The 14,065-nt window shown below is 36.3% G+C and overlaps 1 protein-coding gene across 1 annotated transcript; it reads left to right on the forward strand.

Moving 5' to 3' along the window:
• Positions 1 to 293: 293 nt before the first annotated feature.
• LOC129762029 (uncharacterized) lies at positions 294 to 3,213 on the forward strand. Its single transcript, XM_055759995.1, has 5 exons — positions 294 to 419; positions 679 to 852; positions 911 to 1,186; positions 1,241 to 1,491; positions 1,608 to 3,213. The coding sequence occupies exons 1-5, from the start codon at positions 368 to 370 to the stop codon at positions 2,031 to 2,033; spliced, it is 1,179 nt and encodes a 392-aa protein (XP_055615970.1). The 5' UTR covers positions 294 to 367; the 3' UTR covers positions 2,034 to 3,213.
• The last annotated feature ends 10,852 nt before the right edge of the window (positions 3,214 to 14,065 follow it).

The following is a 14,065-nucleotide window of genomic DNA, read 5'->3' on the forward strand; positions in this document are numbered from 1 at the left end:
TTCAAATAATAAGTACCTGATATGTGGTTCAGTTTCTCGTAGTCCAAACCATTTTCTGCAATTTTCCGTTCAAATCTTTCAAATGGAATTATATACGCTGTGCCATTTGAGTAAAGAAAAAACGGTTGCCAGACAGTATGTCGCAATATTGACTCAGAACTGGGAGCAGTACGATTAGTCACAGCGTGACCGTGGTTTAGAATTGTACTTCTTTGCACTTTCACTTGGTATGTGTGACCTGGAAAGTCGGTGTGCTGCTGTACTTATCATATCGCGGCCGTACGCTAATAAAAGTCTTCACGCCGTCTGGCGATGCATCAGTGCGGTGTCACTCATAATCGCGAAACGTTCTGTGCTCTAAGTCGACATGTTGAAAGCTCTGTTTTTACTAACATGCTACATTTGGTTCGCCAGTGGAGGTTAGTCGATTTGTGCGAATGTTTCGAACATTCGAACTTTAATTTAACATTAGACTGATGTAAATAGTCACAACGGCACCATAGGACTTCGAGGAATATCTTACTTAAAAATGTATAACATCCATGTAACTGTATTGTACTACACTCGACAAAAAATAGAATAGCGAAAGAGCGACATCGACATGAAACGCTGTTGCATCTTCTGTACGATCAAAATTACTTACAAAAAATTTCCTAAAATTTTCTATTTCGTGTTTAGCAACGCAGTGTAGTGTTGATCTTCAGAAGAATTTCAATAAACGATCGCCACTTTTACTGGAGCAAAAAGGGTCAACCTATCCCTTGCAAATACCAGATGGTTCGAAATTTCAATGGAGAGTAGGAAGTGGTGTATTGATTGGTTGTAGTGATGCATCGAATACTATACATAAAGGTATGTACCTTATTCCAAACATTTCCTTATTTCACTTCAAGTTTTACAAATTCATTAGTCAGAGATCATTCCGCGCGTATCTCGTGTGAGCGAAATCAAGAATTTACACTCCGAAACAAAAAGTATCAATTCAGTCAGCTAGACTGTGTGGCACCTGTAACAAGCTCGATACAATCACAAAATATAAGCTGCGCTGGAGGCTTGGGAACACTTTTCAACATTGGCTTTGAAGTTAAAGGTTTACCATTCGTGAAATATTTCCAATCATGTTACAACGTGCAAGATGCTTCCGCAATTTATACGGAGCACGAAATTTTTGGCCGGTCCATCGATTGTAAGTACAAATACTAGCTGATTTATGTGCCCGTTTCAAAGCTAGCTATTTCAGTGGCACAGCGCAGTGGTGATCATTCGTTCAAGACTGGTGGACTAGCCAGTAAGGTGAGATTTTCAGAAGTATATTTAGTGGCTTCGCAAAAAGATAGATTGGAAAAATTGCTCGGGTCGGAAACTGAAGCCAAAAAATACATGTCATCCACGTTTCTAGCTAAAGGTCACCTCACACCAGACCGTGATGCCCTACTGGATACATGGGCAGCCGCAACGTATTTTTACATCAATGCAGCTCCCGAGTGGCAGGTATTAGACTTATCATTGTTCAAATATTCTTTATTTTTTATATATGTCTTAATAAGTTATCTCCAACCTACACCAGGTCGTCTCACTAACATTCATGATTTTTACACTTTATCCAGGTGGTCAATACCGGCAACTGGAAACGCGTTGAAAACGCCGCTCGAAAACGAGCAGAAACTCTGGCTGATACGATAATAGTGTTTACTGGGGTTTATGATGTACTGCAACTGCCGGATGTCAACCGGACAATGGTGCCAATCACACTGACTGACAAATCAGAGATAGCTGTACCGAAGTGGTTCTGGAAGATTTTGCATCACACAAAATCTGACTCGGCGATTGCATTTGTTACACTGAACAATCCTTTTGCATCCACAAAAGAATATCTGTGCAAAAATATCTGTAATATGCACGGTTGGGATCAGCAGGAATTTGGGGATCTGAGTAGAGGATTAACTTACTGTTGCACTGTGAAAGAGCTTCGAAGCGTAATCCAATCCATTCCAGTTAGTGCAGATGCGAAGAATGTTCTTAAATTTGGCTGAAAGAATATAATCCAGTTGATCTGGATATGCTAGAGCCCTTCACACGAAATAAAAGATGAGCACATCAAATATTAAAATGGTGATTGTTGTTACCGCAGTATCACCAGTCTATTTAAATTGTTTCTCGTAATTCTGTTATATGCATTGGAACATATGAATAAACCATACCTTCAAAAAGGTCTGATTGTGTCACTGTTCATGCGTGAATATTGAAATGTTTTTTATCCCATTTGTTTATTTATTCAGGCTCGTTATCATTTTTGCTGTAACGGAGCCGGATTTAATCGTGTATTTGTTACATGTTTTATTGTTTCTATAAATTGTAAATTACACACATAGTAGACATTTAGGCGTAAGAGTAATCATACTGTTCCATTTCATATGGTACATTTTACATGGTAGCCAATTAGGTTTAGGAGTATTCTTTCTGTTCTTCCATTGTCCAGTTAGACCGTATAGCGGAGACAGTTGATATTGATTATTGTTATGTTTTTAACCCTTTACAAGGCCGTCGAAACTAGGCAACGAATCGACTCCAACTTCAGAGAACATAATCCTTACATGAGGAATACAGGGCGGGCTTGATTATATACAGTCTTCGATTTCTTTTCACTGTATATAATTGAGTCTGAAAAACAATTTTTTTATTCGTTTATTATTCATGTATTTTTCTTTTTTTAAATATAAAAGAAGAATTTGATTTTTGATTCATCCCTTTAAAGTCTGGAAACACCTTTCTCACATGAAAAAAATAATTTTATTCCGGTTCTCTCAGGAGGTTATGGACGATCATATTTGATGAAAAAAATCCTTCTACGCATATGTTCAAATTTCAACAGTGACAGAGTTATAGAACTTTTCTTTTGTTTCGGACTCTGGTGTCTCAATCTGGCTCTACATTAACCCTTTAACGGTTACTAGCAACTATATTGCCATCAACGAAAAGTATTTTTTTTGCTGCACTTGGAATATTCCTACAATATTTTACTTAGCCAAAACCTTCTAAAGGTATCTGGCAATACTCCATTATATTTGGGCTGCGGAAAATGTACGATATTAATTTTGGAGTCATTTTTATGTAACAAAACCACGATTTTAGAGCGCCGGCGAAAAATTCTGTTTAAGTTGGTTGAAAATGCATCATGTTGGAAAAATTTTCACTGTAAATGTATTATTTGGGATCTACTGTGTATGATCATGCAATTTTTTCAATAAAAAAAGGTGTGTTTGATGAAAATTTCGAATTTTATTTTTTTCTTCGAAACTCTATATAAAAAACAGGTTTTTTCGCTGTATTAAGAATATTGTAGTGGTCTTTAGCTTCCTGTCCAGTAACTCCTATCCCTACCTCCCCGTGGTGCCGGTTGGGGTACGAGTAACCATAGTGAAGATCGGGTAACCAACCCCGGTGAGATCTTGGTCGTATGCTGACAGGGAAGGGGGTCTATCCAAGCGTCTGTTCACCATGGAGGTGCGGCTCAAAATAGCGTCTGATCCCCATTTCAAGGGCAGCTGATCGCTGTCAGCCCCCGACGATGGGGCAAGCTAAGGCCATTAATCAGCTCATGAACCACAAAGCAGCTGGTAAGAATGGCCTCGTAGCGGAGCACTTCAAGAGAGGACCAGGAAAACTTGTAGAGTGTATGCACCTGTTGATAGTCAGGATCTGGGAAACAGCTACCGGAGGGACAACAGCTATCGGAGGAGTGGAAGGACGGGGTAATCTACCCCATATATAAAAAAGTTGACAAGCTGGATTGTGGTAACTATCGTGCCATCACAATCCTCTGTCTATCGCCGATAATAAGTAGATTTGTAGGAAGTTCTTCTTCTTCTTGAATGGCATTACGTTCCTAGAGGAACTTCACCGTCTCAACGTAATATTACTTGCGTCATTTTTTATTAGTACTTAGTTGAGATTTATATGCCAAATAACACGTCTTAAATGCATTCTGAGTGGAAAGCTCTAGAATACGCGTGACCACAGTGCAAGTCGGAGGAAATTTCTTTGATGAAAATTCCCCCGACCAGAACGGGAATCGAGCCCGAACCCCCGGCATGTTAGGTGTGACGCTAACCACTCACGGGAGTACCTTGTGGGAAGTTATCAGGCCGAATTTATGCCCGGTTCTCGACGACGGACCAGATTTTAACACTGCGACAGATCCTCCAAAAATGCCGCGAGTACCAATTCCCTACGCACCACATCTTCGTTGACGTTAAGGCCGCATATGATAGAATTGACCGACGACAGGTATGGAGGATTATGGACGAACACGGCTTTCCCTCGAAAACTTACAAAACTGATTCAGGCAACGATGAACGGTGTGCGGTGCAGTGTGCGGATCTAAGGTGAGCTCAGGAATCAGGAATCATTTGAGACTCACAGGGGACTTCAACAAGGCGATGGACTCTCCTGTCTGCTCTTCAACGTGGCGCTGGAAGGAGTTATGCGGAGAGCGGCCTTCAACATGCGGGGCACGATTTTCAACAAGTCTAGTCATGGCTCATGTATTGATGTCTGCTTCGCGACGACGTGGACAGAATCAGAAGAAGACAGGCGACGGTAGCCGACTTGTATACCCGACTGGAACACGAAGCAGGGCTGATTGGGCTTGGGATCAATGCGTCTAAGACTAAATACATGCTCGCAGGAAGGACTGTTCGCAACCGAATTCTTCTTGGTAGTAGTGTTGTGATCGACGGCGACGAGCTCGAGGTGGTAGAGGAATTTGTCTACCTTGGCTCGTTGATAACAACTGACAACAACAACAGCCGTGAAATTCGAAGATGCATAGTCAATAGTGCCTACTATGGGCTCCGCAAATCTTGAGGTTCAACGACCCCGTACGAAGTGTACCATGTACAAATCTCTAATTCGACCGGTTGTTCTCTACGGGCACGAAGCATGGACGATGCTTGGAGAGGACTCTCAAGCGCTTAGTGTTTTTGAACGCCGAGTGCTCAGAACAATATACGGTGTTGTACAGGAAAACGGAGTATGGAGGAGGAGAATGAACCACGAAATGGTGCAACTCTACGGCGAACCCAGCATCCAAAAGGGCATGTTGCAAGATTGCCGGACAGCAGCCCTGCGAAGATGGTGTTCGCATCGAATCCGGTAGGAACAAGAAGGAGAAGAGCCCAGCGAGCGAGGTGGTTGGACCAGGTGGAGCAGGGCTTGTCAAGAATCGGTGCAGCCGGGAGTTGGAGAACTGCAGCCATGGATCGGGTTTATTGGAGAAAAGTAGTGAATCAGATCTAATCTCAATGAGATGTAGAGTCATAGTAAATAAATAAGAAACTAGAAACTAGAAATATTGTTTTGATTTTTGCATAATCAAAGGCGCAATAATGTGATGTGTTTTTGAGGTTAACGGGTATATAATCCAGTCCAAAATTGTATATAACCGAATCACATATAATCAAGTTTGTATATAATCGAGTCCGACCTGTAACACATATTTACCTTTGAAAATATTTTAACTATTGAAACAATTGCTGGTAATATAGTTGCCACGACCCGTTAAGCCCAAACACTTCCTCGTATATTCACTTTATTGCGCCTTTGGTTATGCAAAAATCAAAACATTATTTCTAGTGCAGCGAAAAAAAAGTCACAGGAGGGTTGTGTCCGAGACACGATCGCTTAGTTGACGTAGGATTCCGTTAGGCTATTTGTTGATTTTGGATATGTTTGAAAAATTACATCGTTAAACTCATTGATAATGATTTGGTGGCCCTGAAAATTTGAATTTTGTTTGGTTGTTGGGTATTTTTTGTTCACTTCACCAGTGTTTACCGAGTGATGATGACAGAAGTATGGTAAACAGTCGTTGGGTGGTGCGTATCAGATAGAAGATGCCGAAGTGAAATGAGATATTATGAAAACCGCCCTCTGTGACCCTAGACGAGAAGCCTCCTGTGTTATGTATGGATGAAATGATCATGATGGATGAAAGAGAAAAAAAACTTACCAATGTAATATAAGATAATTACCAATACCGAACACAATCATCAATTTTTCTCATCAGTAAAAATAAATATTTGAAATGGAAAACCAAATTACGTTTTCCATTTCAAATATGTTTTCTTTATATTAAAGAAAACATATTTGAAAAGGAAAACGTAATTTTTTTTTTCCAAAATATATATTTTTATCAAGGCTCATATGGCGTTAGCCTCACGGGGCCGGGAGTTCAATACTTTGACAAAAAACGTAATTTTGTTTTATTATTTTTACTTTTTGAGTGTATATTCAACCCAATGCGAATTTTAATTGGACTAACAACACCTAATACTATATGTAGAACATATGGGAAATCACTTTTTCGAATATTTCTTCACTTTTCCAATTTTTTCTCGCAGCATAAACTTTCCTTGGGTGAAAATGAACACATGAAGCTTAAACCGAACGACCCGTTCTCGAGCGGGAACACACCTTGGTTTTGAATTTATAAAATTGAAACAAATCGTTTCATATATCAAGTCTACTACCATATACAATTTTACAATTACACTTGTGCTGAATTTTTCACAATACACGATCGGTCATTGATATGAAATTTCACGAAACAACCAACATTAAAGTTTCAAATTTAAATTTTATTTGCTAGAATTAAACGTATCACTCCCCCTTCTTGCAATATAAAAATGTCCCCGACTTTTATATACACCTATCCCTCGATTTACACTGAAGCTAGGTTCCCAATAAAACCGTGTAGAATGAAATCTTAGATTTTGCTATGTAAAACCGTGTAAACCGAAATAAACTCTCAATATATACTCAATTCAATCATTTATTTAAGTAAAATAATTATAAAAATCTACTTATAAAATTTTTGATATATTCTGGATACAAATAAACAAAGAATTCTTCAAGAAACTAAATTGCAATAAGTTGATTCGCTATCACCACTTTTAGGAACTACCAGTATTTTTATTCTGATGAGTATAAAGTCATTACTTGTTATAACACTTGAGCATTCTTGATGCGATTCTGGTTCAACAGTCGACGAATTCGGGAAGATCTCAGATTCGACTTCAGACTTAGTGATAAAAGATTCAATTAACAGCTGCGTAGATTTGTTTTTCTTTATTTATCCTTAATTTATCAAAGAGATTTCCAGCTAAAAGCCGAAAAATATAACTCTTCTTTACTTTTCATTTTTGTCGATAGAATTGACACAAATTACACATAAAGACTCCAAAAATGATAGTAAATATGTTCCCGACAGACGTAATCCTACGTCAAAACTGTTTCTTTATATAGAGTTTCAAAGAAAAAAAATTAAAATTTTAATTTTTCATCAAATACACGAGTTAGATCCTAAATAGTATGTTAACAGTGAAAAACGTTTAAACTTGGTGCACTTTCAACGAATTTAAACAGAATTTTATAAAAAAAATATTAAATTCATTTCAAAAAATGTAAATTCATTTTTTTTCAAGAATGTGTTTTTTTTCAAAATTCTCAACAAAACACATGAATAGTTCTTATAAATTTCCAACAAGTCAACCATACATCGGAATATGGAATCTTTTACAGGGAAAAAGTTTTTCTAACAACAACTTTTTCATGGTTTCTTTGAAAAAATTATAGCTAATCCCAATTTTGTTTAAAGTCAAGATAGCGATATAGCGTATTTGACAAAGTTTTAGATCTTATCAAAATATGAACTTTTGTCGAAGACAGTGCCCATCTTCTGATGTATGGGTGACGTGTTGGAAATAGTAAGGGCTATTCATATTTTTGTTTTTCAAAATAAAAAAAAAGAGATTTTTGAGTAAAAATAATATTAATTTTCAAAATATTTTTTTTCAATGAGATTTTGTCTTAAAAATGGAGATCGAGAGATCGAACCATTCGTTCCGCAAAACTGATACTACAGCCGCAGTCTCAGGTTTACGTTGCGTTTCTCTAACCAGTGTCGGTTTTACCTCTACAGGGTGTCGATCTTACCCGCACTCCCATTTATTTCACGTAAAAACATATTTTTTTGTATTCTTTTAATATGCGAGTTCTACACAAAAATGAACAACTACAGAACGGTTCATGAATAGTTGAGGGAATAGTTCCGGAAATTTGTGGAAATCCTTAGGGTGTCGGTTTTACCCTGATTTCCCCTATTACGAACCACTCATTTTTTCTGAATTTCCAGAGATATGTAAGAAGTTGGTTGAATTGATGTTTACAGTGTAAAATACAATAACTATCTTCATTCATAAGACTGGACATTTGCACTTTATTGTTGTGTTCAGGCACGAAACATAAAAAAAAATTCCAGTGCTTATTAACTATAGAACCAGATGGAAAAACTCTCACTCCTTTACAAAATTAACGTCAATTTCACATGAATTACAAAAAGTTACTAATCCGTAGGTCATCTTTAGTTCTCAATTAGTTCGGGATGGTTTCGACCAAGCTGCGCTTCACAACTTCAATTTTTTATTCATTCTTCTCATCTTTAAAATGGAAGCAACAGAATTGCATTACGTAGCGTACTTTTTTAATTAGAGCCAGTTTAAGGCAAATAGAGCCTGAAACAAAGAATAAGTTCAACAACTCTGTCATTCACTCATTTTTAGATACTGTGCCAACATAAGAACTGCTATAAACACACAACACGCATAACGCGATAGGACGTAACACTTATGGTTCTTACAAAATATAAAAAGGATGGTAAATTTACTAAAAAGGTCACTCTGTCATTGTTGAAATTCGAACATATAAGAATTTTTTTATCAAATATAATCTTCTATCTTCAGAAAGAATACAGATTTTTTATGGAGGCAAGGTATTTTTTGACTTTAATCAATTTTTTTTATATTAAAAAAACGAAAAATATTTGTGAATTTTTTTCACTCGATTATGTACAGGACTTCATTATATACAGTGAAAAGAAACCGGAGATTGTATAAAAATCAAGTCCGTCCTGTACTTTGTATGTGAAGAGTTTGAAAAAATATCATGTTAGATCAATAACATGCGATAACATGCTCCAATCGTTGTACGATTATAAGTGGATTTCCGAGCGGGCACTCGCTTAAATATAAATTTCTATAGCCTGTTTCAAAAGCAATTTTGAAGCTATTCGAGTAATTTTTGGATCAATAAGTAACAAGCATATAACGCGTAGATATTTTATCTTTCGAATAAAGTGTTTATCATATCATTTCGTCTAGCTGTTCAGGAGATATTAACGCTCGCAATCTTGTTGCTCTGGCGTAACGCTCACGTTTTCGAAATAGAGGTCGGACTCGATTATCCGGAGTATTGATTTTTTTTTCACTCCGGATAATCGAATCCTCCGGATAATCGAGTCAAAACAATTTTTTCTTGTTTTTTTGTTGCATGTATTTTTGGTTTTTTGGAAATAAAAAAGGAATTTGATTTTTGATTCATCCCCTTGAAGTCAGAAAGTACCTTTCTCACATGGAAAAAATTAATTTATCCAGATTGTCTCAGGAGTTGATAGACGATCATAATTGATGAAAAAAATCCTCCTACGCATATGTTCGAATTTGAACAATGACAGAGTTACAGAACTTTTTTTTGTTTCGAACTCTGTTGCTTCATAGTAGTTCTACATTAAAAAGTACGCTACGGAATACGATTCTGATGCTTTTATTTGCAAGATGAGAAAATTTAGTACAGGATATAGTAGTGGAACAACTAAATTAGTGATTTTTAATAACATTTTGGAAGAGAAACACTTAAAAGCAGAGCTGCAATTTGTCACTGTCACTGCATATATTTGGGCTACTATGACGACCATTGCAACATTACCACCAAACGACGTACAACAAAACATAAACCGACAAAACAAATTCCTCACTCTGTGATGCTAAATAGTTTGTCAGTATTTTGACCATCAAAGCATGTTGCAAGTCAGCGCACTATGATCGTCAAGACAAGAAATACTATGTCACCTGATGTAATGGAAGTTTACACGTTTATCAGGATGCATTTGTTAACGTTGCTACCTGAATACCATTCTTATATAAAATGCTAAAACTTCGAGGAGAATAAAGGATATAAATGAGTCCAAACGGACTTTCAAATACGTGAATTTCGATATCGGGCAGAAATTTCAACAAAATATTATAGGAGGTTGTGTCCAAGATACGACCGCATTGTTGACGCTGTTATTTTATATAAATCGCGTATTTATACCTTCGGATGTTATTCTATAATGCTGTGAAATTTTAGAAACAACTGTTTAGTAGAACAATCTCTGAAATGGTTTTTTCATTGTAGAATCAGTTGACGATAATTGATTGATTATTCATTCTCCCCCTCGCAAAACAATACACTAGCTGATCGTATGTCGCAATTTATTTCATGTCAATGCATTGAAAATTTACCTCGAACGCTATTCCGGTGGCCTTTTTCGCAATTGACATAGACTCGGCTACAGTCGATTGTATACATGTTTTACCAGCACCATTATTCCACGACTCATAACTACATCAATATATAACTACATCAATATATAACTACATCAATATATCTCATAACTACATCAATAACTACATCGCTATTCTTAAAAGAAACGCTTCTGTTAATATTACTGGCCTCGAAAAAAGTTGCATTACTCTCTCATGTTCGAGAGAAGCGCACCTTTCACCCTTGGTGGAGGAAGTTTTGCTACTGGCAAACCTAATCACATACAAAATTCCAGAACGACATTTACTTTCTTGGTGACTAAACAAGCCAAATAAATTCTTTTTGTTAATAACAACCCCGAAAACAGTAGCAATGCTTCCAATTATGATCAATATTAGCGCAAATGCAATACTAGTTGAAGGTAGTTTTGCGACTGGCACGCGAACCCAAATAACTTATAACATTCCAGTAAGACAATCAAGATACTTGGTATTCCCCAAATAATTTTTTGTGCGTCACGCCTTAACGCCTGCTTCGCCATAACTTCGCCTTAATGCATTCTCAAAGGCACCAACGAAGCCCTTATGATGACGAAAAAAACAAACAATGTTAATTGCTTGGAAAAAGACTGAATTATGCCACACAGCTTGTTCTCTGCTGTAACACCCATCGATGCGAATTCGCTGATGAGTGATGAGGCAAATATAGTTATTAACGTTAACTTTAGTTCATACAAACGTGACCTGTTTTTCTGATTTGGCACCCTTAATAAAAGACGTAGTTCTACGTCAAAAAGGAATTTCTTCATTATTTCAGCATGTAGAGATTGGTCAAGCTTTGATCAATTATATATTCCATTGCCTAAATGGTTTGCAATCGCTCACACGTTATCGCGTGTTCGACATAGTATTGACTTCAGTAAATACAAGAAACAGCAATCGGAATGAAAATCGAAGCTTTGCTCGATGAAAATAAAATGCAATCTGCGACAATCATCAATTCATTATGGACAATTTTATCGCCTACTTGATCGGTCAAAGCGTATTAACAAAGCTCAGTAACAGGAAAATTGTTGCATCGTAATCTGTCAGTTACCATTTGACCGAGATTTTTGTCAGTACGAAGTGACTAACGTGCCTCGTCAGTTGTCAGTGACATTGATAAAAAAATGCAACTCTGCTTTAAAGTTAATAATTTTCAATGTGTTATTATTAATTTTATCCTAAAAGTTTATATTAAACTAGATTGTTTCTATCAATTAAAATGAAGTTTTTTAGCCGCTCCACAATTTGTTCTTTGACGCACTTCTATCTTTCTTAATTTGGATGCAATATCGATATAAACAATTCCTGGTGAAAATCCAAGCAAACTCTTCAAAAATCACGATTTTTACCCCACTGTACATGTAATAGCAACTTAAACATCACCTGAACGTTGAAAGGTTACATTCCTCCATGAAATAAGTCATATTTGAAATAGAAAAAAATATATTTTTCCAAACTGAATATAATCGAGTCTAAAATTGTATATAATCGAATAACATATAATCGAGTCTGTATATAATCGAGTCCCACCTGTACTGTATTCTATTAGTCAAATCATTTCATTTGAAACCAATATTGAAGGGATTGCAAAAAATACATATTCGACCATTTTGCGGCGGCGACCTTTTCGAATTTATGTTGTTCATAGTGTAGTGTGTTCTCCAAATCAAGTCATTCAGCCATTTTTTTTTTGCGGCGGCCAAATTGAATTTTTCAAGATCATGGAATACGCAGTTTTATAATGACAGTAGAATTGAATGTATGTTCCAAATTTCAGATCAATCATTCAACAGGCGCCAATTTTCTATTAATGTGGGACAACCCAACAAACATTCAAACATACATACAAACAGGTCAAGCTGAATGAAACCATTCAAAAAGTAATTAGTTGTTTGGGGACTACGGCCATCTTGTAATTGGATTTTCCATTATCTGTTATGTTTTACTAGTCGAGAACTTTCTTTTGATACATTTTTGGGGATTTTTCATAAGTAACTGTGTTCTAGTAGCCAAGCCTTTTCATTTGATACCCATATCGATGGGGTTCTGAGAAAATAGGTAATCCGCCATTTTGTAGTGGCCGCCACCTTAGATTTGCATTTTTCATAAATAACTGTATTCTACTAGTCAAGCCCTTTCATTTGACACCCATATGGATGGGGTTGTGAAAAAAATATATATGGCGCCATTTTGTGGTGTCATTTTTGAATTGAATTTTTCATAAATAACTGTATTCTACAAGTCAAGCTCTTTCATCAGATACCCATATTGATGGAGTTCTAAGAAAAAATGTAATCCGCCATTTTGTAGTGGCCGCCATCTTAGATTTGCATTTTTCATAAATAAATGTATTCTACTAGTCAACCTCTTTCATTTGATACCCATATTGATGGGGTTGTGAAAAAATATATATGGCGCCATCTTGCGGTGGCGGCCATTTTGGATTTGCATTTTTTATAAATAACTGTCAAGCTCTTTCATTAGATACCCATATTGATGGGGTTTTAAGAAAATATGTAATCCGCCATTTTGTAGTGGCCGCCATCTTAGATTTGTATTTTTCATAAATAACTGTATTCTACTAGTCAATCCCTTTCATTTGATACCCATATTGATGGGGTTGTGAAAAAAATATATATGGCGCTATTTTGTGGTGTCATTTTTGATTTGAATTTTTCATAAATAACTGTATTCTACTAGTCAAGCTCTTTCATTAGATACCCATATTGATGGGGTTCTAAGAAAATATGTAATCCGCCATTTTGTAGTGGCTGCCATCTTGGATTTGCATTTTTCATAAATAACTGCATTCAAGCCCTTACCCATATTAGCTATTCATGATAGAATTATTATACAAATTATTCAAAATTTCCGAAAATCAAAAATAAAATACTCCGGATAATCGAGTCTAAAATTCCGGATAATCGAATTTTACAGGTCCACACTATAGGTGCCCCTTCAACCGTTGACCGTAATCAAATCCGATTTTTTCCAAACATTTAGCTGAAAAAATGTTCTAACGCTCAAAAAATAAATATTGTACTGCTTTCAAACTGATGAATATGAATGTTATCCTGTGTGTGAGTTGACTGTTGCTGTAAAAATATTGGTGAATTTGTTGAACTTGAAATGAATTTGTCTATCGCACTATTATTCTCACTCGTTGTATTCTGAGTATAATTTTATCTCACTAGGAAACGGATAATATCGTGAATACATAATATATATAATGTTAGAGCACGTTTTCTCTACTAATAAGAACCATGAATTCATTCAGCAGTCAGGTTACAGGGTGTAGTTTCTCAACACCTTATTGAGATATGTTTCCCTCTTCCATCATAAGGTATAGAAGAGATTCGTTCCTCAATAACCACAAAAGTATAGAACTAATGTAATAAGCTTATGTTTTATAGATACACCAAACGTTACAATGGTTGTATTATTCCGAAACAAGATAAAGCTGTAGCTTACCAGGAAACAGATCTCTTCCAAAACTAATTTGCCTTACGATATTAATCTTCAACTGATGCTGGAAGCTAACCTCAAATCGATTAGAGACATGCTACGAACGTTGAATGAATACGGAAGGGGGCATCCCC

This window comes from Toxorhynchites rutilus, chromosome 1 (assembly GCF_029784135.1).
Source record: "Toxorhynchites rutilus septentrionalis strain SRP chromosome 1, ASM2978413v1, whole genome shotgun sequence".
NCBI lineage: Eukaryota > Metazoa > Arthropoda > Insecta > Diptera > Culicidae > Toxorhynchites > Toxorhynchites rutilus.